General features: G+C 36.1%; 1 protein-coding gene and 1 pseudogene across 1 annotated transcript in view; both read right to left on the bottom strand.

Moving 5' to 3' along the window:
* Positions 1–7,942: 7,942 nt before the first annotated feature.
* The window catches only part of LOC150109184 (acylamino-acid-releasing enzyme-like), a 467,476-nt gene continuing 453,226 nt past the window's right edge, over positions 7,943–22,192 (bottom strand). The window contains exon 23 of the mRNA XM_090411884.1: positions 7,943–8,972. Coding sequence (XP_090268010.1) covers positions 8,876–8,972 — 97 coding nt within the window. The 3' untranslated portion in view covers positions 7,943–8,875. The remainder of the gene's footprint in view (positions 8,973–22,192) is intronic.
* On the bottom strand, positions 21,050–21,166 carry LOC150109186 (5S ribosomal RNA; annotated as a pseudogene).

The raw sequence follows: 22,192 nt of genomic DNA, 5'->3' as shown, positions 1-22,192 counted from the left end.
CTAGTAATAATATAATAAAGAACTCAAATATGGCCTCAAATCTGTTAACTTTTATAGCGTCTTGCAATGCTTCTGATCATAAACATACGAAGTACCCCATTGTCATACGTTATTTTCACGAGAATAATTAGGAAACCTTGATAGGTAACAAAATCTTTGGAAGTTTATTTTGCACTTGGTTAGACTATAATAAATTTAGTTTAATCCTTTATCCAAGTGTAAGCAAACAAAGTTTGCACCTGAAAATATCTTCAGGACTGAGGTAATGTAGTACATCCCTTGGCAACTCGTAGCAAAGGTGGATCAAGTTCTCATCACTCCTTGTCTCAGTATCTCCCATAATGCAAAGCACATCTCCTTGCAGACATGTATACTGCTATGCATTAAGGGAAGGGCCACTATCCAGACCGGTTTTGAGGTCTTGTCAGGGAGGCAGACCCAGAGTGGTGATACTAAGCCAGAAGCAATGGAGAGGTCATATTTACTTATACGAGTTAACTAGAGTAATTTAATAAGGTGATATACCAGTTGTTAACTTGTATAGGTAAATATGACCTCTCCATTGCTTCTGGCTTAGTATCACACTCTGAATCGCCTCCCACTGACGAGACCTCAATAAAGGTCGAAACCAGTCTGGGCAGTGGCCCTTCCCTTAATGCACAGCAGTATACATGTCCACAAGGAGATGTTGCTTTGCATTATGGGAGATACTGAGACAAGGAGTGATGAGATCTTGATCCACCTTTGCCACAAGTTGCACCACCTTACCTCAGTCCTGAAGATATTTTCAGGTGCAAACTTTGTTTGCTTCTGAAATACACTTGGATAAAGGATTAAACTAAATTTATTATTGTAATAAAATCCTTGTTTTCTAAGAAATCTGAATAGCAGATTACTGACTTAATATTTGAACAAAACCAGAAATGATTTGATGTCCATTTCCTGGAAATCAAGAAAAAATGGCTGCTTTAAATCATCACAGTCAACTAATACAAGTTAAAGAGAATGAATAAAGAAGTCATTTTTCCTGTTTACAAGGTTTTAATAAGACTGCATTTGCACAACTTCTAAGATAGTCGACATGATAAGGCTACATAAAATCGCAGGGTAATGAAGCTGGTGGGTCAATTGTAGGGTGCTGAACAGTATGGATTTCAGTGGCGTGAAGCCACAAAACTGCACAAGCCTAAAACTGCAAGAACAATGCCAAAGTTTGGATAGTACAAAGCTTGCCACAACTGCACTCTGGAGCAGTGGAAATGCATTTTCTGGAGTGATAATTCATGCTTCGCTTCATCATATGTTATTCTGATGGATGATTCTGGGTTTGGCAGATGCCAGGAAAAACTACCTGCCCAAATTAGTCATGCCAAGTATGACTTATGCATTCAGGACTGAGGTATGGTGGTACATCCATTGGCAACTCGTAGCAACTCGCAGTTTGATGGAGGAATCCTATTTGCCTGTGTCATAAATCTCAAGAATTGTTCATTTAGTGACCGTGAAAATAACTAAATCTCCTGATTCTTCGGGGAAGGAAGAATAATGGTCTAGGGATGTTTTTTATGCTTTTGGCTAGGCTACCTAGTTCCAGTGCTAGGAAATCAATGCTGCAGCCTATAATGACATTCTAGACAATTCTGTGTTTCCAAATTGGCAAGAATTCAGTTCAGTGAAGGCCACTTCCTCTATCTGCACAACTTCCCACCATGCACAAGTCAAAGACCTCTGCAGGAATGGGCTGATGATATGGGTGTTGAAGAATTTGATTTGACAGAGCCTTGATCTCAATCCCATGGAACACCTGTGTGGGTGACAATGGAATAGCAATAGCAAGTCATGGCAAATTGCCTGACATTGTTAATGCTACTTAGCAACATACTAAAATCTAGACAACCCAGCCATAAGAACACATGCAGATTATCCTTATAGCCTTAGCTGTTTCAGATGCAATTCCAGCTTCCCAGAAGATTGAAGGCTGTTATAGTAACAAAGGGTGGACCAACTCCATATTGATATCTTTCATGTTAGAGTGAAATTTTGGATGAGGATGCTATATAATTTTGATCAGATATTGTAAAAGTGAAATAGTTCTGATTGAGTTAATGTTGGCTTGTTTCTTAATAAATAAAAATTAATCTTATACCCTTTTATTTCCCAAATGTCACAACTTTTGGAAATAAGAAAGGTATTTCTGTCACCAGCAGGAAAGGTCATGACTACTGATGATTCTGTGAACCATTGCAGTGGGAGCACATCAGACCAGTGTTGTTATTTTGTCATTTTAAACCCTACATTTCTTTTTCAGGTGCAGTCCAAAAATCTAAGTTTGATGGAGGAATCCTATTTGCCTGTGTCATAAACCTCAAGAATTGTTCATTTAGTGACTGTAAAAATAACTAAATCTCCTGATTCTTTCCCAAAGGGTAGAAGCAACTCCATTAGCTCTATTTTTGAAATTAGTGAACATCTGGCCTAAAAACGTTTCTCTAGCTAGCAATTAGAACCAAACCTCTTCAAGTCGACTTTTCCTCAAGTGGCCTATCTGTATGAAATCAATTTCATTTTTACAGGGTTAGAGAAACATTCCTCGTGTGATTAGTGAACTCTATTCCCTAATGACTTTTTGATTAGTTGTAGGGTTTACATTATCTTCTTTTTTCTCAACCTACTGGTTGATGGGAAACATGGGATGTTGATGGTTTTCTGTTTTGTGCAGTTCATTGGCTGGTCTTTGTCACCATCTACCATCAAATTTCTTCCCTCTACCATCTGTCTCCATCTACCATCAAATGTCTTCCTTCAATCAAATTTCTGATACTTTCCATGTGTAGGTATCCTATTGTAGTATTTTTCCATATTCATGCATTTAGTACTTTTCTTTTTGTTCATGCGATATTCAGCATTCAGTGCCAAACATGGCTAAACAATGCTAAAAGTCTTGATTGTCTTTTTTGAAGGGTCCATGTCTCTAATCTATAAAGAGCTAATACTAATAAAGCTATTAATAAAGTACTTATTTGTTCTCAGTACATACTCTTTGATGTTAATGGTGTTCTTTTCTTAAATGTATTTTTTGCCTGTGCAATTCACATTATACTTCTCCCATCTGATATTATTATTATTATTATCTGAGACCTCCAGGGAGTCAAGGACTCACCGAGAGAGGCTGTAAATTACCCAACCCAGCCATCATATCTTCCCTTAAATTCATTTACACTAGATGCACTCACTACTCCTAAGGGCAAATTATTCCACTCACTCACTGCTCTCTGGGAGAAAAACTTAGCTCTTACCCCTTTCTTGACTGAGAACAACCTTAACTTCCATGGATGCCCCTGTGTTCTCTCCCTGCCTTCCATATAACTAAAAATTTCATCATTTGAAATGCTATAACACCTATTCAAAAGTTTATAGACCTCTATCATATCACCCCTCTTTCTCCTGTTAACCAGAGTCTGTAATCCACATACTCACAATCTGTCCTCCTAATCTAAATCCCATAATCCGGATATAATCTTTGTAACTCTTCTTTGCACCCTTTCCACAGCTTCTTTATCCCCTTGGAACCTGGAAGACCAAATCTGTGCACAGTAATCCAAGTGTGGTCTTAACATATAATGAGGCCTTATAACCTCATTATAAGACCAGCCTTATAATGAGGCAAAATTACTTCCTTATCCTTACATGTCAAGTTTCGCTTCAACATAGAAATTATCCTCTGAGTTGTACTTGCAACTTTTGCTATGTGACCTTTGAACTTTACATTCTTATCCACCAATACACCAAGATCCATTGCCTCTTCAGTTTCTTGTAGCATAACCCCGCTAATATAATATGGCGCTGGAACTCTAATCACGCCAAAGTACATAACTTTACACTTACTAACATTAAACTGACAGCCATTTTCGTTTGCCCAGATTTCCAGTCTATTCAAATAATTTTTTGTAATTGCTGAATATCAGTAGGATCCCTGATTGCCTTGCCTATCTTTGCATCATCAGCAAACAATTGCAAATCAGATGATAGACCCTGTTTGAAGTCATTAATGTATAGATTGAACAATAATGGCCCAAGGACTGAACCTTGAGGTGTACCTCAGGGTTCAGTCCTTGGTATTATTAAGATATTTTTAATTTGCTCTACATCCCTGGTGCATAAATACAATCAAATTATTTAAAAATAGGCATGGTGTACTCTTGTGGAAGGTTTGCATCCATAGCATTTCCCTGCCCAAAGAAGACATTTTAAGTTTATTTCTAGTTACTCTCGAGGACCTTTTAACTAAGTCATTCTCTGACCAGTTCTTAAGTTAGTCAATTTAATCCATTATCTTTCAAGACTCCAATATCATCGGATCTCATATTTTGGTTTTCTAAGGTACTTCTTACCATATCAATAAATCTAGATCTTGGGCTTCCAAGATCACACATTCCTGAATGTTAACAATGCCCAGTTCCTTCCTTCAAACTTATTGAGAGAACCAACAACACTCAACTCTCCTTGAAGGTACTCAACTAATTAAACAACTGCCAGTACAATTTATCTGTTGCAGGTAATTAGCATTCCTCCCTACTTGAAATTCAGATTTCTCATCTTGTAAAGACAAGAAGATTGACTGTAAACTCCAAGTTATTTCAGACGATATACAATGTTAGGGACCATGAGATGGAAGAACTTATCTGACATACTCTCTTCACCATTTCAAGAGAGTTTAAAATTCCAGTTCAAATTAGTGATAGTCTTAGGCCAGCTATCTCTGATTGGCCAACGGTGGAGTTTGACTTCCCCACAGAAAACAAAAATTAGAGGTAAAATAGCATTACCTACTTCCTATGGGAATAAAAGGTGTTAGTGGATTTTTTTTTTTTTTTTTGATATATAAAAATGTCTATTGCTTTATAAATATTAAAGAACAGTAGTTTGACAATTTCAAAAACACTGTAATATTGGTTCCAGTTAAAACTGATTCAATTTCTTCATAATTCCTGGCATTTCAAGGTTTGTGTTAACTTTTGGTATCTATGTGACCAAGTCGATATTAAAAAAAGCTTGGTGATATCAACTGCAACCCACTTGGGATTTGTCAATCTTTTCCATGGTGCTTATCCAGTAGTGGATGACATAGGTAAGCAGATTCTCTGTTGATCAGAATTTGCAGAAATTGTACTGGCAGCAGTTGTTTAATTAGTTGAGTATCTTCAAGGAGAGTTGAGTGTTCTCTCAATACGTTTGAAGGAAGGAACTTGGCATTGTTAGCATTCAGGAATGTGTGATCTTGTAAGTCCAAGATCTTGATCTATTGATACAGTAAGAAGTACCTTAGAAGATCAAAATATGAGATCTGATAATATTGGAGTCTTGAAAGATAAAGGATTAATTTAGAGGAAATTTGCCAATAGGAAGTTAGTAATAATGTAAACTTTACATGTGGTATTATTGTAATATCTTATACACCTCATGGGAGTACATATTAGGAATTTTATGATGATGATGATATATTATGTCTATTAATTGTGTCTGTGTGTGTGTGATCTCCAGACAGATAGTTTATCAGTGTTAAGGGATCAAACAAAAATAGTTTGAAGAAGTACAGGCATATGATAGACTTCTGTATGGCAAGTTGTGACTGAAAGGGGATTCCAGAAAAAAGAAGGAAACATGTAGTATGACACAGAGTTCTGTTTTCTGGGTCATTACTGTTCAACTTATCTGTTTATGTTAATAATATTTCATATAGTTTAACACAAGATATTTAGTTGTTTGTTGACGATATAAAGTTAAAGAGAGTTATGAGCGATGCTATCTAGATTTAAACAGACAAGATTTCAGAAAAATTGGAAAAGAGATTTCAGCAAGATTTAAACAGACTTTCAACTTGGACAGATGATGAGAGTTGAACCTGAAACGAGGATCAACATTTAGTGTTAAATAAGGTTGTCAGCTATGCACTTCTGTGTGCAGAAATGTAATGCTGTATGCTGCACTGGTAAACTCTGGAAGACAGATGAGATGAGCGTTTTAGTTTCTTGCCAAAACAATTGGCCGTAACTTCTGCCCAACACTGTTCCTGCCCATATCATACCCAGATGGCTCTATTGCATCATCACCCACAGAAAAAGCCAATCTTCTGGCTTTACACTTTGCTTCCAATGCATGCATAACTGACGAGAGTAAATGTCCCCCAACCATTCCAGACACCCAACATACAATGCCCCCTATATCCTTTTGCCAGGATGAGATCAGAAAAATACTATCAAAATTAGACACAAAAAAGTCTCCTGGCCCTGATGGTATTCCCCCAATTGTCCTGAAAGTTTGTGCACCAGAACCTATATATATATACTCTCTTATTCCTACTGGAATCTATCCCACAAAACTGGAAATTGGCCTATATTTAGCCCATTTCCAAGAAGGGTGACAAGTCATTGCCGTCCAACTACTCCCCTATCTCGTTTACCTCAGTCCTGTAAAAAGTAATGAAAAAAATCATCAATTCCCAACTCCTACATTACCTTGAACACACCCACCTAATAAATGACCGCCAATATGGATTCTGTTGGTGCCGATCAACAGGAGATCTGCTCACATATGTCACCCATCTCTGGACAAATGCCATGGAGAAGTTTGGCGAATCTCAAGTGGTTGCACTTGATATCTCCAAAGCTTTTGACCGGGTCTGGCACAAAGGCTTACTAAGCAAACTATCATCATTCAGTCTAACCCAGGACTTCTGTAGTTAGATTGCCAGCTTTCTGTCTGGATGCACACTGTGTGTGATGGTGGATGGTTCCTTATCCTCTAACCATTCAATTAATGCTGGGGTTCCACAAGATTCTGTCCTCTCACCAACTCTCTTCCTGCTATATATCAACGATCTACTTCAGTTGACCCGCAACCCAATACACAGTTTTGCAGACGACAGCACACTACACTCCTCGCTTTCATTTGATAAACTTTACCCTACACAATTCACCTCAACCTACAGAATATCAACCACCACCCTCAATTCCAATCTCCAAGCCATCCTATAATGGGGTTCAGATAACCTCATCAATTTCAATGCTAATAAAACCCAGTTCTGTCCTATTTCCCATAAAAAAGAACCATTTTTTTCCCAGTATCCTTTTTGACAATACCCAAATTTCCAGACAGTTTGAGATCTCTCTCTTCTTGGAATTACCCTCACATCAAACCTCTCCTGGCATAAACACATCACAACCATTGCATCCTTAGCTTCAAAAACTAGGATTTCTCTTTTGCTCAAGACATTACTTCATCCCTGAACAGCTGTTAACATTATATAAATCACAAATTTGACAGCTATTGAATAATGCTCCCTAAAAGTTCTCTCAAAATGCTTGACTCAATACAGAGAAGAGCAATTAGACTTATTAATGACCCATCTCTTACCCCCCCCCCCCCCCACACACACTTTTGCACAGACATATGGTTTCTGCAGAGTGTATATTCTACAAATATTTCCATGGGAAATGCTCATCTGAAATAACATCAATAATTCCTCCACTCAGTACTAAGCTTGTTGGAACACATGCGGCTGCTTCTCAACATCTCCCTTCACAGTACACCTAAAAACAAACAGAACAAGTTTCTTTTCCTCCGCCTTCATCTCTGCAGCTGCTGCTGCACTGTGGAAAAGTCTTCCACCTGCTGTGTTTCCCAAGGAATACAATTTACAGTAATTTAAATCACATGTAGACAAGTTCCTCCTTTCCCAACCTACTATCTATACATAGTACTAATGTACTAGAAGTTGATCAACCAATCTCATGTGTATGGGCACAACATTAAAAAAAAAAATAATACACACACACACACGGATCACTAGAAGCATGATTGATATCTCATGCTTTAGACACTATACAGCTATTTTGATTGCTGAAAGCAGTCATCCTAAAAAAATAGAATAATCAGGAAAATGATCAAGGATGATTCCACTTTATTTTCATAATTTTAATTTTCATTAAAATTTTTATACATTAAGTCTTGGTATGCATCCAGTCTTTTACATTAATTATTTCTGAAACTATTGGTTTCTGTCCATGTCTTATTAATTCTTACTGTTCATTATTGGTTCTGTCCATCAAGGATGCATGTATTTCATTCATCCATGAAGGAGAGTTAGGAATGATCATACACGTTTTAAAGAGAATGTACACTTTGTGGTTAAAATTATTTTTTTACGCTTGGTATAAAAATATCATAAAGCAAAATATGAATTTCAGTTTCAAAAATACTGAACTGTAATACTTCATCTTAACTATCAACAGCTGTAAGGCTAATAATAATTGTTTAGTAAAAAAAAATCTCTTGACTAGGTATTTTATCACTGAAGAATAATAACATAATTATGAATTATGAATAAACATAATTTTCATTATTTCTCATTTTCTAATATAGTACCACGTATAGTTATAAAAGATCAGTAATTTCTATACATATTCAACAAAATAATTTCCTAATAATTTTCTAGCATAGTGCTTGGTTATCTGGCCCTCTGACAGACTGGCATAGAGTAACATAATAAAATAGCCCACTCCAACACACTTTTTTTTTTTTTTTTTTTTTTTTTTAAGCACATTGCCTCCAAGGCAGGCCATCCATGACAGAGGCCAAATAACTGAGTTAGCAGTTACACGGCTCTTAGATAACTCACTATAAAAAGAAGACTTAATGAAAACCCTAAAGCTTTGTATTTCCATTTATCATTAATTAAACTCTTATGAATGATTGCAGATTCTGAAAAAACATATTGTAAGTACTTATTTATAACTACACAGCATCAAATATGATTATAAATCATACTCTTCACTGTTTCAAAATTACATTAATCAAAATATAAATTTGATTATTCCTATAAATATTTTGATATCCAAATAATGGTGTGAATAAACACATCAGCCTCCACTTCAACCTTTGAAAGAGCATGGTTGTCATCATACAAATACAACCTAAATGAAAAGAAAAGTCTAATATCAATTAAAAAAGCACGATTTTTTTTAAATATGAAAAAAAAAAAAAAAACACAGAATAATATACAGAAGGGATATTAATTTTGAGTATTGATTTATAAATCAGAAACCACTTATCCTGGTGTTTAGGCTTATACTTTGATTCTCCAGCATTGTATGCTGTTTAAGGAAATTAACAACGCAGATTTGATAATCAAGAATATTTAATTACCCAGTCCTATATTTTACCAAAGTTAAATCGGCATCTTTGGGGATTAACACTGATATTAAACATGTGAATGCAGGCACACTTCAATAACAAACATGAAAACAGGAGAGATACAGGAAGACCTAGAGTCCTACAATTACGCCACCTATCATAGGACTCTAGGTCCTCCTAGAGTCCTATGGCAGTCCCTCCTATTTTTAATTATCAAATCTATGGATGCTTAAGGGTTAAAACTGTATAACTGAGAGGAGACCTCCACATAGCCTTTAAAGGAATGCTGAGAACCAACAGGCTTCTGACCTAATGTCCAATTCTCACCCTGTTAGATCTACCTGAATACCGAACGAACAAGGGTGGGCTGGCAATTTGGGATTTAGCTGACCAAATTGCATTCGTATTGGCTTAAACCAATAAGAATATAAAATGATGGTACAACATTACAGAATTTCATGATGGTTGGGGTACTGCCCAGATAAACAAGGCCCCAATTGTTTTCGTCAGGGAACCATGGTGAACAGTGAAAAGTCAGCTACTGGAACAAATCCTAAAACACATCCCATCTCAACATCACCAGAGTTCAAGATGGTATTATCAACATAAGAAGCTTGAATGGCAAAGATATTAAACACATGATTAATATCTTTAATCACGTGTAGAATCATCAGAAATCAAAAGCTCAGAAAAATCTGGTGAGATTTTTCTCAGCAATAAATACAAAATATTATATTCAGGCAATGACAATCAAGGAAAAGAAGGAGTAGCTATGATATTCAATAAATACGAGCCAAATCTTCTTGAATGGCGGCCAGTCTCAAGTAGAGTATGTGGGCAAATATCAGAATGAGGAACTGTACAATGAGACTTATTCATGCCTATGGTCCCACAGAAGGTTCTACTAAGATAGAAGGGAAGAATTTTTTGAGGCTTTAGACAAAGCAACTGACACAATGAAAAAGGAAAAGACAAATACCTGTTGGATTTCTGCTCCGGACATGGACTGGTTATTAATAACACCATGTTCCAACATAAAAATGTGCATAAATTCACACATAAATTCCTTATTTGGGATCTAAATAGCAGAGTAGGAAATAATTGTCAGACATACAAAAATATTTCGGTAAAATTTAGAGAAAAGAGCAAAACTAATAATAATGACAAATACATGTTGGATTTCTGCTCAGGACATGGACTGGTTATTAATAACACCATGTTCCAACATAAAAATGTGCATAAATTCACATGGAGAGAAGAGACAAAGAATAAAAAAGTCTCATTGACTATGTTATTGTTGATAGTGATTTTCTCCCTGGTGCAGGACACCAGAGTGTACAGAGGAATTGAAATTGGAAGTGATCACAATTTGGTCTTGAGTGGGATAAAACTGAATTTCATATTGCAAAGAAGAACATGCAAGAAAGTTTTAAAGCGAATAAAAGTTGAGCGGCTCTCAGATGTGACCTGTAGACTAAAATACACAAACATTATTCAAGAAAAAATGAAAGAGTTTGAGAACAGGAAGCAAACCTTGGATATTTAGTTGCAAGCCCTGAAGAAAACACTGACTGATTCAGCCAGAGAGGCATGTAGTGAGGTTGTCTGTAAGGGTAGAAAAATCAGAACTCCATGGTGGACACAGGAAGTTAAAGAGGCAGTGAAGGAAAAGAGAAATGCATATCAAAAGTTCCTGGCAAATAAGTCAGCTTGTGCTCTTAGAGAATACAGAGACAAATGCAAGAATGCTAAACACTGTGTAAAACTTGCTAAACAAAAGTCATGGGAGGACTTTGGCAAGAATATAGAAAATAAATATCAAGAAGGTGGCAAAGTATTCTGAAAGTTTGAAGAAGCTTAGGAATGGAGGAAAGAGTGGTATAAAAGGAGTTAGAGATGATAAAGGTGACATGAAAATGGGAGAAAAAGATATCCTTGAAGTATGGAGTAATTACTTTGAAAAATTGCTAAATGAAGCAAGCAGTGATAGCAAAGTGATAAAAAACTCAACAGGGAATATATATCCATACTTGAAGTAGAAAAAGCCATCAAAGGCCTGAAATGTGTAAACGTAGCAGGAGTAAATGATATTCAACCAGAAATGCTCAAGTATGGAGGTATAAAAGTCTTGCAGTGGCTGCACTGCATACACCAGCAAGTTATGTATGGGGAAGGAAGAAGGAGAAACTGTTTCCTCCCAGAAAAGGAAACAGTAGTGCTTCTTTTTCTGAAAGAAAACTGTTTCTCCTTCCCAAGACCAGAATCCTGTGGTATGTCACAGGATTCTGTTCTTGGATCTGGGTTTGCATCCCATCTTTATCAGGTCTTTTCCCTGTAAACACACAGATCTATAGTTACAAAGGGGTTGCAGCAGAGGAGTGACATGCCAGCTGCATGAATTCATTGCAACTCCTAATCAGGGGGACTTGTCTAAGTGAGAGATGGGTTGAAGAAGAATGTACTTTCTTACAACATACTTTCTTAGACTATTGGGCTATAGTAATGCTGTATTAAATTATGAATAAGCTAAATAATGATGATAATGAGTAATTGTACTGTTCAGCAAGGCAATAATCTGGTTACAGTAATTCAAGAACATAGGTGGGTTGTCGGCATCAACCTCAACAGGAGAAATCAGGCAGGATGAGATGAGAAAGGCAATTTTTTTTTTATTTTATAAATATACAGATATATATTAATCCTGCACATGATTTCACAAATCCTGTAGCATAATAATGTTATATGTGGGCAAGTGATTAAGGAGAACGAAGGAATCTATAAGTTTCTTGAAAAGCTTTGGGTTATACACCCTCTGTCCAAAAAGAAACCGAACTTTTCGAAAATAGATGAAACTAGTGGCACCACCTGTTGTATCTTTTTGTTGTCCAACCTTCATTAGTGTTGCGTCAACTGTTGATGACATTTGTTTCATTAGAAGCCGAGTTATAATGCCAAGAGTGACAGTGCGCTTTGACGAATGGTCGGAAAATGAATTTCAAACAGAGAGCTGCGATTGACTTTTGTGTTAAACTTGATAAAAGTTTTACCAACATGCATCAAATGCTTCAAAAAGCATATGGTGATGAATGCTTATTCCATACTCAAGTTTATGATCGGTTTAAGCGATTTCAAAGTGGTTGTGAGATGCTTGAGGAGGACGACAAAAAGCGGGCCATCCAAAAACTGGACTGAGCAAAGTTAACATCCCAAAAGTGCATGATTTCATCAAAGAAAACACGAAATTGTCCATGACAGTGATTGAAGATGAATTGGGGATTCCAAAATCAACTGTGCAGAACATTTTGACCAAAGGTTTGGGCCTTCGTAAACTGAACTCACGATTTGTTCCCCTCAAGTTGACCGATGACCAAAAAATGTATCGAATTGAACACTGCAAGAACCGCATTAAAACCGCTCATAAGGACTTAAACTTCCTTGATATGATCATTACTGATGACGAAACATGGTGTTTTGAGTATGAGCCTGAAACAAAGGCCTCTAAAAGTTATAGCTTCGAGGCCACAACAACCTTAAGACGATGAGAAGTTGGTTAGATAAGTTTGGAGTTGTACTGTGTATGAATGTTTACAGTGGCTGCACATGTTCTAGTATGATTAGAGGAAATTAGAAGAATGGTAGTGGTTAGTTCAGTGAGTAATTGTTGAACTCTGAATGCTCTTGTGACTTCGTTTCAGCAAATCATTCAGATTTCAACAAGCACAACTTAGCAAACTGAATTGTTAATAGTAGAAAATACTTGCATTTAGTCAAAATCAAATAATATTGTGTCTAAGGTGTGAAATATTAAGATAATAAAATATAACACTTACAAAGTATCAGTTTATAAAATTGTAAAGATATTATATTTTGGAATTATATTATGTTATTCAGAAGTTTTTTTTTTTATGAATTATAAATCAAGATTTAGTATTGTACAGTGTAACTGAAATTAACTTAAATATTCTACTGAGCTAAATGTAAGAGCGGGTCCAAAGGTTTGGTATGTGTTAGTGTAAGCACCTGAGGCTGTGTGATACTAGGAACAGGTGTGCATAATATCAGTCCCGTGATTCCTGCTACAGAAAAAAGTGCTGAGATCATTCGGAGATCGAGACTAACATAGCACCGCACAAGATGTTTCAGGAGGAGATAGGGGGTGCTATGTGATGCGTAATATAAGGAATTGCAGGAGGAGGAACAAGGTTTTCTTTTCTCCCGGGATTTTGTGGTTGTAAGGAAAAAATCAAGGTAGTGGTTTCCAGGCAGAACGGCGGGCGAGGATGCATGGCAGTGGGAAGTTTGAATTGAGCAGTCCATGAAATTACAGACGGAGTTCCAGCGCGACGCAGCTAAAGCTTTCATTACAAGCGGGTGCTGAGTCGTCAATGTTCCCGTGAAGTCCTCAAATGATGAAGGTAGCCATTGTGTGTATTGAGGATAGCCACTTAGCAGAAATATAATGGCGCACATTATCCAAACAAGGAATCGAACCTTGGGTACTTCCACAACAGTATCAGCCAGCAGACCCATTCCGAAATCGAGTGAAGGTAATGTAGACGTTTTATTATTTGTGTTTTTGGAAGCCTTGGAGTGAGTGAAGAATTTCAGATGCAAGAAACTTGATAAAGCAGAACAATATCAACTGGTGAACTTTTAAGTAACTGTCCCATTAGGCTATAGCCTGACATCGAGATTGTTAAGAGGAGTTTGACAAAGTTGCAGAGAAAGGAATTGTGAACCTAAATTTTAATGTTAATATGATGGATTGTCCCCAGAATTATTTGAAGGAATTGTGTTAATGATGATTAAGTTTAGGCAATTTACTAGATATAAGATTTTGCATGCATGGGACAACCCTGAAAGAAACTAGCTTTTCTAACTTAGTATTTATGTATGATTGTAATCTTAACAAGAGTGAATTTATATAATTGTATAGTGTATTTTAAAGTTGTAGAATAAACATGCATTCTTTTTCCAAACTGGGTCTTGCCTGACTAAGAGCGTCAACTCACCACTCTAAAAATACAAACTTGTTGCGAGAGGGTAAGGTTAAGTTGAGATATTTGGCCATGACTGACTGAGGGAGTTAACAGGTAGCTACATATTTGGGTTACTGGAAGTATCTCCCTGAATAGTGCATTTTATTATTATAGGGCATAAACTGGTGCAGTCATTAAATAATATAAATGTGTTTATGCCTAAAAAGGAGATAGGACCAAAAATCTAGGTCCGTACTTAGAGCAATTGATTAGTACATTTGAAAAATACGACTTAAGTGAATTTGCATATATAACGACACAACATAATGCTGTGAAGTTACCAAAATCAAAAAAAAAAAGGCATATGCAGAAACAAAGCACCTATGTGAAAGAGATTGGAGGGAGTCTTGGAGAAAGGGAGGGGGGAGGGTCACCTGTTAGGCAGATTTCTCTCTTCTTTATACATTAAGAACTTATATGAAAGTTTTGAGTGTAACACGCCTAATGTGAAAACAATATTCTAAGGTTAATTGAATTTGGGGTTTATAAATTATTAGGAGTTGAGCAGGAGAGAAGTAATGTTTTAAACAAAAAAGTTTTTGGGAGGCTGATACTTTGTTGTTGTTGGTTGGTTTTATTCTCTTTCTTTATTTTATTTAATTCCAAATGAATCACATGATTAAAAAAAAATATGTAAAACCAGGGAGATTTATGCATAATCTAGACAAACTACAGCTTATAGCCTCACATTATAAAGGTCTCTTCCATAGAAGGTGAGGGATCTCCAAAGTTAAAGCTTAGGGAATGCAATAATCTTAAATCAGACCCTTTGTAAAACCATGGTATAATTACAAGTCAAGGTAAAAGTATATAGAAAAAACTATAAAATTCAGTTATCAAGCTTAAGTGTTGGACGTTATTCTTAACTTATTTTAAATGTATTATGACACCATGAAACTAAATTATAAAAGGATGTTTATTAACTGAGTTATAATTCACTGGATTTCGAACCAGAATCTTCAGAGCAAAACATTTAACAGTTTACACACAACAATGAGTATATAACTGATTCAAACTGTAACAGACAAAAGATCTAGTTCTAATTTGTGCCCTCTAATGTGGAATAAAAGAAGAATTACAGATGTGTAGGAGTTAATCTTAAAATGACAGTCCCCAAATTTTTGGCTGATTAATACAACCATACTTGTTTGAGTTAGGAGAGTGCATCAATAGCCATTAGTGACTGTAAAAATAGTTTTTCTGATATGTAACAACTATATAGAATAGTGGTTTTCTTTCATCTAATAGTGTGTGAAGGATTGTCCAAAGCATGGTCCATCAGTCCTGATTTGCCCTAATTATTATTGCAAGGGCACCTCCATGGAGTCCTAAGACTCATTATGAGAGACTCAAACCATCAACACAATATCGATCATACCTCTCCTTGAAACCATTAATAAAGCACTCACAACTGACTCTCATGCAATCCATTCCATTCATTCATTCATTCACCACTCTCCTAGCAAAAAATCTAGTGATCATGCCCTTCTCAACTATGCTGTTATCCAATTTCAAGGAATGATCTCTTATTCTGCCCCCCCCCCTAGTCAATACAAAACAAAACGACAACAACAAAAAAAAAAAAAAAAAAAACTGAAGCATTTCTCCTGCATCAATCCTACAAAAGTTTTCAAGTAACTTAAATGTTTCTATTATATCCCCTCCCTCTTTTTTTTGCCCTCAACCAACTTTTGAAATTCAAAAATCCTCAATCTATTCTCATAGGAAGCATTCCACAGACCACTCACTATCTTGGTCACTTGAATCTGGATCCTCTCTACCACTTCCCATCCCCAAGAAACCCAGGTAACCAGATCTGAGAACAGTAATTCAGATGGGGGGTCATATCAAGACTTTATAAAGATGAATGATAACTCCCTTATTTCTTTTTGTTAGTGTGTTCCTCAATAACCGAGTAATCTTGTGAGCTACCCTGGCTACTTTAGCAATATGCTCATCAGCTAAACTTCAGCTCTCTAACTACTACCATCCACAAATCCCTGGCTTCATCAATTTCCTGGAGTGCAGTTCCCTCAATGTGATATTCAGGTTGCAATCTTTGTATCCCAAAATGCATAACTTTATACTTTTTCACATCGAATTGACATCTATTATGTTTTGCCCATACTGCTAGCATATTTACATCATTCTGCAAGCTCTTTACATCATCTTGATTAACTATTATTTTACTCAACATTGCATCATCAGCAAACAATTGAATATCTCCCTTCAAATTATTTCATATATCATTTATATACAAATTAAACTGCAGTGAACCAACTTGCAGAGCCCTGTGGCATATCACTAGTCACCTGCATTCTCTTGGATTGTGCTCCTCCATATACTACTTTCTGCCTATGAACCAGCCTTTTATCTATATACACGCTGATACTTCGCAGCATCATCGTGTAGCCATTCCGTTTATCCAACTCAGCTGTTACTCTATTATAAAAAGTTAGTAGATCACTAATGCATGACTGATCTTTCCCAAAGCAATGCTGCTCCTACAAAGTATCACATTTTTATCCTCCCATTCCTGAATTATTTTTTTTCACAAACTTCGATCCTCTTTATGCAAAGGAATTACTTTGCCCTCTTTTCACTCTCCTGGGAATTGCCAGAGTTGAGACTTAAATTAAACAGCCTAGTCAGTCACTGCCAATTTCCCCTGCACATTCTCGTAAAACGTGAACAGATATCCCATCCAATCCCACAGCAGTATTTGCATTCAGATTCTGTAATATACTAAATACATCCAATTCTTCTACCTCTGTTCTCAGATCAGTGCTTGTCACCTCTGTCATAACAATATCTTCACTTGTATGATATACCCTTGCAAAATGATCACTCAGTAGCTTAACAATTTCATCTGCTTCCATTACATCTCTACCATCTGCACTCATTAATTAAGCACTCTCAAGCCCCTAGTCTATCTCAAGTAATTATCCCTTAGTAACTGCATAAATTCCATTTCCTTCCTCCCATGTGTCTTTTCCTCCTTCCAATCTATGTTCCTATAGCTAAAATCACACATAAGAATTACCTGTCCTTCACTCATCGAGTCTATTTGCTGATGCATACTATCTCCATCATCTTTTCTATCCTGTGGCCAATAGCAGCATCCAACTGTATATTTTGTTCTGCTGGCACCAGATAGTCTCAAACGTGCTATTTTTGATGCTTCCAGTTGAACTTGTACTCTCTTTGGTTGCAGTTCATCGGCTGTCTTTCTATCAATCATTCTTTTTTCTCTATTCTCCCTGAACACACTATATCCTTCACATTCTATCCCACTAACTATATCATCTTCTGTTAGTCATGTTTCATTAATGTCAATAACCTATGGGCAAAATGAGCCAACCAATGCCAAAATTTGCTTCTGCTGTTCTGAATGTTCCTGGTATTAGTTCCTGGTATGTACATAAATTGCAAAAACCCCTTAGGCCCACCGCTATCATGACGCTTTATACTAACTATGCCATTCTGGTTTGTTACCAGTGATACTAACTGATGGCATATTATACACATTCTTACACTTAACTGCCTCACCGACATCTGCATATCCACTCAACAGCTACCCCCCCCCCTCCACATCCCCCGAAGCTCTAATTTCCCTGATTCTGCACATCCACTTTACACTTCATTCAATACTTATTCCAGTCTCCGAAAACCAAATCCATTCAGATGCAAACCATCCTTCTTGTATAAGTCATTTCACTATTATGGTCTTCATTCTCAGCTCTACTGTAAATAGTAAATTACACGATAACCACAGTAATTAACTTTAATGAAATGAAAGTAAAGATATTTCGTACTGAAAATAACAGTACATCATCAGTGTGGAGAAACAAGCAAATCAAAGGAACTGGAATACAGTGTACATACAGCAGCCGGTGGTTTACCAATTAAAAAATGTTGCTGCGTGCTAGAAATTAATATTAATAAATAATATTATTAAAAGCTATTTTTGATGGTTACATAAGATAAGAATCTCCCAAACTTTTGGGAAGAGAGACAATCGTTCCAATTCAGATTTGGCTGATGTAAAAGGACGTCAAAACTTTCTTTGAAAAGGCATATTTAAACCTTCATCTATGGAGAAGATGAGCTTTATCCCACTGGATATTGTGTTCAGTGTCAATACTATGTTGTGCCAGACCAGACTTTTGAGGTTTCATGTATTTGATATAATACTGATGTTAATTAATTATTTTCCCACAGAATGGCCTGTTTGTCCAAAGTATGTTAGATTACATTCACACAGTATCTGGTAAAATGCCAGCTAATGATAGAGGTGCCAGTTTGTCTTTTGTAGATGGCAACAGATGAGAAATTTTGTTGATTGGAAAATATGTGGGAATGAGATGATACTTCTTCAAAATTCTACCAATCATTTCCGAGAGGGCAGAAATATAAGGGATTGGAACTCTGTGGTCTGTTGTAGAATCCTGAGGTGTTGGAACATATGAGTCAATTATCTGCTGGATTTGATTAGGGTTGTAATGATTAAAGTCCATTAACGTTTTGATAGTGAGAAGTTCTTGTTATAAGCTTGAGGGAGAGGAGCACACCTTATGTGGTATATTAATTAAAGACTTGATAACACCAATATTTTGAGAGGTGTGATGAGCAGACTTTTGATGAATGCATCTGCCAGTAAAGGGAAGTTTTCGATAAACACTGGTTGATAAATTACTGGAGGCTGTGCGTGTAAGATGGATGTCCAAGAATGGTAAGCTACCAGCCTTTTCTTTTTCCATGGTGAACTGAGTGTGTGGGTGAAGGCTATTGATCTGTTGTAGGAAAGTGGCAAGTTCATTTTCAGAATATGGCCAAATAGAAACGACATCATCAACATAACGAAACCAATGAGAGGGTTGGGGATGAATGGATGAGAACAAAGTATCTTCCAGATGGAGAAGACGAGATAGAGGGCTACCCATGGCAGTACCTTCAACTTGTCTATAGATCTTGTTTTTTCAGCTGAAATATCCTGATTGTATAACAAATTCAAAAATCTTTGCAATATCAGGAGGGTAATCATCATATAGTAAATTAACAGTGTCAGATAAAGGAATGTTGGTAAAGAGGGAAACAATGTCAAAGCTGACTAACAAATCTGACTCTTGTATTTAAATATCCTTGATTTTCTCAAGAAAATGTGTGGAATTCTTGATGAATGATCTGGATTGTCCAGTATGGGCAGTTAATAAACATGACAGAAATTTAGAAATTCTATAGGTGGGAGAGTCAATACAATTCACGATGAGTCTTACTAGATAACCTTCTTTATGAATTTTTGGGAGGCCATATAAATTAAATATCTTCCTCTCTTCTGCTCATGGTGGGTTGAGTTCCTCAAAGACAAATTTTTGCTATTTCTTTCTGTCTGCTGTCTTTTTATGAAGTTCTATTATGGAGTTTAGGTGGGTGCTTTCTTTAATGTTGTCAATCCATTTCTTTCTTGGTCTTCCTCTGCTGGGCTGTCCTTTAATTCTACCATTTAATATTATTTGGTAGTCTTTCTGAGTTCATTCTTGAAACATGTCCAAAATAGCTTAGTTGGCTCTTTTTTAGTGCTGTAATTATTGTTTCTTTAAAGTTAGGTTCTTCTCGGACTTTTTCATTTGTTTTTCTTCCTGTCCAATTATTTGTTCTATTGATTTTTCTTAGGCATTTCATTTCAAAAGTATTGAGTTTATCAGTTTCTTTTTTTCTTAAGATCCATAGAGTACTGTGGGAATTATCACTGTTTTATATATCTTTAATTTGAGTTCTTTGCTTAATCTATTATTGTTCCATATTTTTTGTAGTCTGCCCATTGTTATCCATCCATTATTGATTTTGTGTTTGATGATTTTGAAATAGTCTAGATCTTCAGTGATCATTGATCCCAGGTAATTGAACTGCTTTACTTGTTCTATATTATTGTTTCCTATTTTCATTTGGGTTGCTTCTATTTTTCTTCCTATTACCATTAGTTTTGTTTTACTAAAATTGATTTTCATATCATATTTGTTACTTGTTTGATGCAGCTTGGTCAGGATATTTTCTATCTTGGATAGAATTCTTCCAAATAGCCAAGATATTCTTCCAGGATATCTTGGCTATCTGTAGTGATTAATTATGTCATCAGCATACTTTAAATGTGTTATATTTCTTCCATTTACAGCTATGCCTTCACACATCTGTAGTACTTCATCTACTACTTTCTTTCATTAGGTACAGGTTGAATAAATATGGTGACAATGGACAGCCTTGCATAACTCCCTTTTCAATTGCTATTTGATCTGTTCTATTTCTATGTTTTTGTAATTCACTATTGCTTGTGTTTCTGAAAGTAATTTTTGATACAATTTAATAGGTATTTGTTGAACCCTCTGTTTTCTAGAATTTTAATAAGTTTGCTTCTGTTTATCAAGTCGAAAGCTTGTTTGAAGTCAATAAAACAGCAGTAGAGTTTTTTATTTTTGTCTCACATAAGATCTGCTAATCTGTTTAATGCAAAAATTGCATCTATTGTGCTTCTGCTATTTCTAAATTCCATTTGCTCTTCTTCCATCTGTTCTTCATATGAATGTTTAACTCTGTTTTGATGAATCCTGGTGAATATTTTATAGCAATAGCTTAGAAGGGTGATAGGTCTATAGTTATTGTAGGATAAGACATCTCCTTTTTTGTGGATGGGTATGATCTAGCCTGTTCTCCATTCTGCTGGTAAATTTCTTTTCTTTAGTATTTTGTTGAACAGTTCTCTTAGGTAATTTATAATGCTTTCTTCCCCTTTTTCTAGAAGTTCTTTTTGAAAATATAATTAATGCCAGCAGTACCCAGGGTGCCCAGGTGGTCACCCTCCCAAGTACTAACTGGGCTCAGGTTTGTTTAACTTCAGTGATCCGACGAGCTGGTGCTTTCAAACCGACCTGGCCGCTGACCAATGATAAATGAAATACCTGTACGAATATCTGTACTTTAATTTCATTAAAGTTAATTACTGTGGTTATCATGTAATTTATTATTTATAGTAATGCCATAGGTGCCTTTAAAGATTAGCTCTACTCTGTCATACCATGGCAACAGACTCACTATCTTAACTCTCTCACTCTTTTGCTACTTCCAGTAATTCTTTCATGTCCTCTCTCATGCCATACTTTTCTCCTTTTAAATCATTCATTCTGCGCAACATTGTTCCATCCACTATGATAATTTCTTTAACCCTATCCTTTTGTGCTCTAATAACCTCACTAGCATAATTAATTTTTGCATCTGGAAAGCACAATTTTGTCAAACTCTCACCAATCACACCTTTTATGTTTGAATTGCTACAACACTCGCTCCTGGATTTTTCTTTCTCTTTTGGTCAGGCTTTCATTTCTCTTATCTCGCACTTCTTTTTTCCATTATCAGCTGTTCCACTCACCAGACATTTCTGCATCATTCCAGCTCCCATTTAGCCCTGTGTAGCACAACTGAGCTATCTCCCCTCATTGCAGTCAATTCTTCATTCTTTACATCAGTCATCCCAGTCTTTCATTCAATACTTTTACTGTCTCTCAATTGTGTAACATTTAATCTTACTCTCAATCTTATTTGGCAGGGTTACATCGCACATATTTTCAATCATATTCTTAGTTCCATCCACTACTTCAATCTCGCCACCTGAGATTATGGAAAGGTCTTCTGATCCTATAATAAGATCTAACACACTCTCATACCCCGAGTCCTATCTATCATGTTATGCTTCAAGTAACTGTCTTTCAGTAAGTGTATAAATTCCATTTCCTTCCTTGTCATGTGATCTTTCCTCTTTCCAATCTGTCTCTGAAGTTGAAGTCATTCAAAATAATAACTCAACTTGCACTCATTGTGCTAATCTGTTGATGCATGTTCTCCACATCCTTTGGCCTAAAGCAGCAACCAATTTTATATTTTGTCATAGTGGCTTAAATATCACACCAGAT

This window comes from Typopeltis vanoorti, chromosome 2 (assembly GCF_054136105.1).
Source record: "Typopeltis vanoorti isolate ZY-2024b chromosome 2, IOZ_Tvanoo_1.0, whole genome shotgun sequence".
Taxonomy (NCBI): domain Eukaryota; kingdom Metazoa; phylum Arthropoda; class Arachnida; order Uropygi; family Thelyphonidae; genus Typopeltis; species Typopeltis vanoorti.
This window is presented reverse-complemented; position numbering and strand designations above follow the sequence as displayed.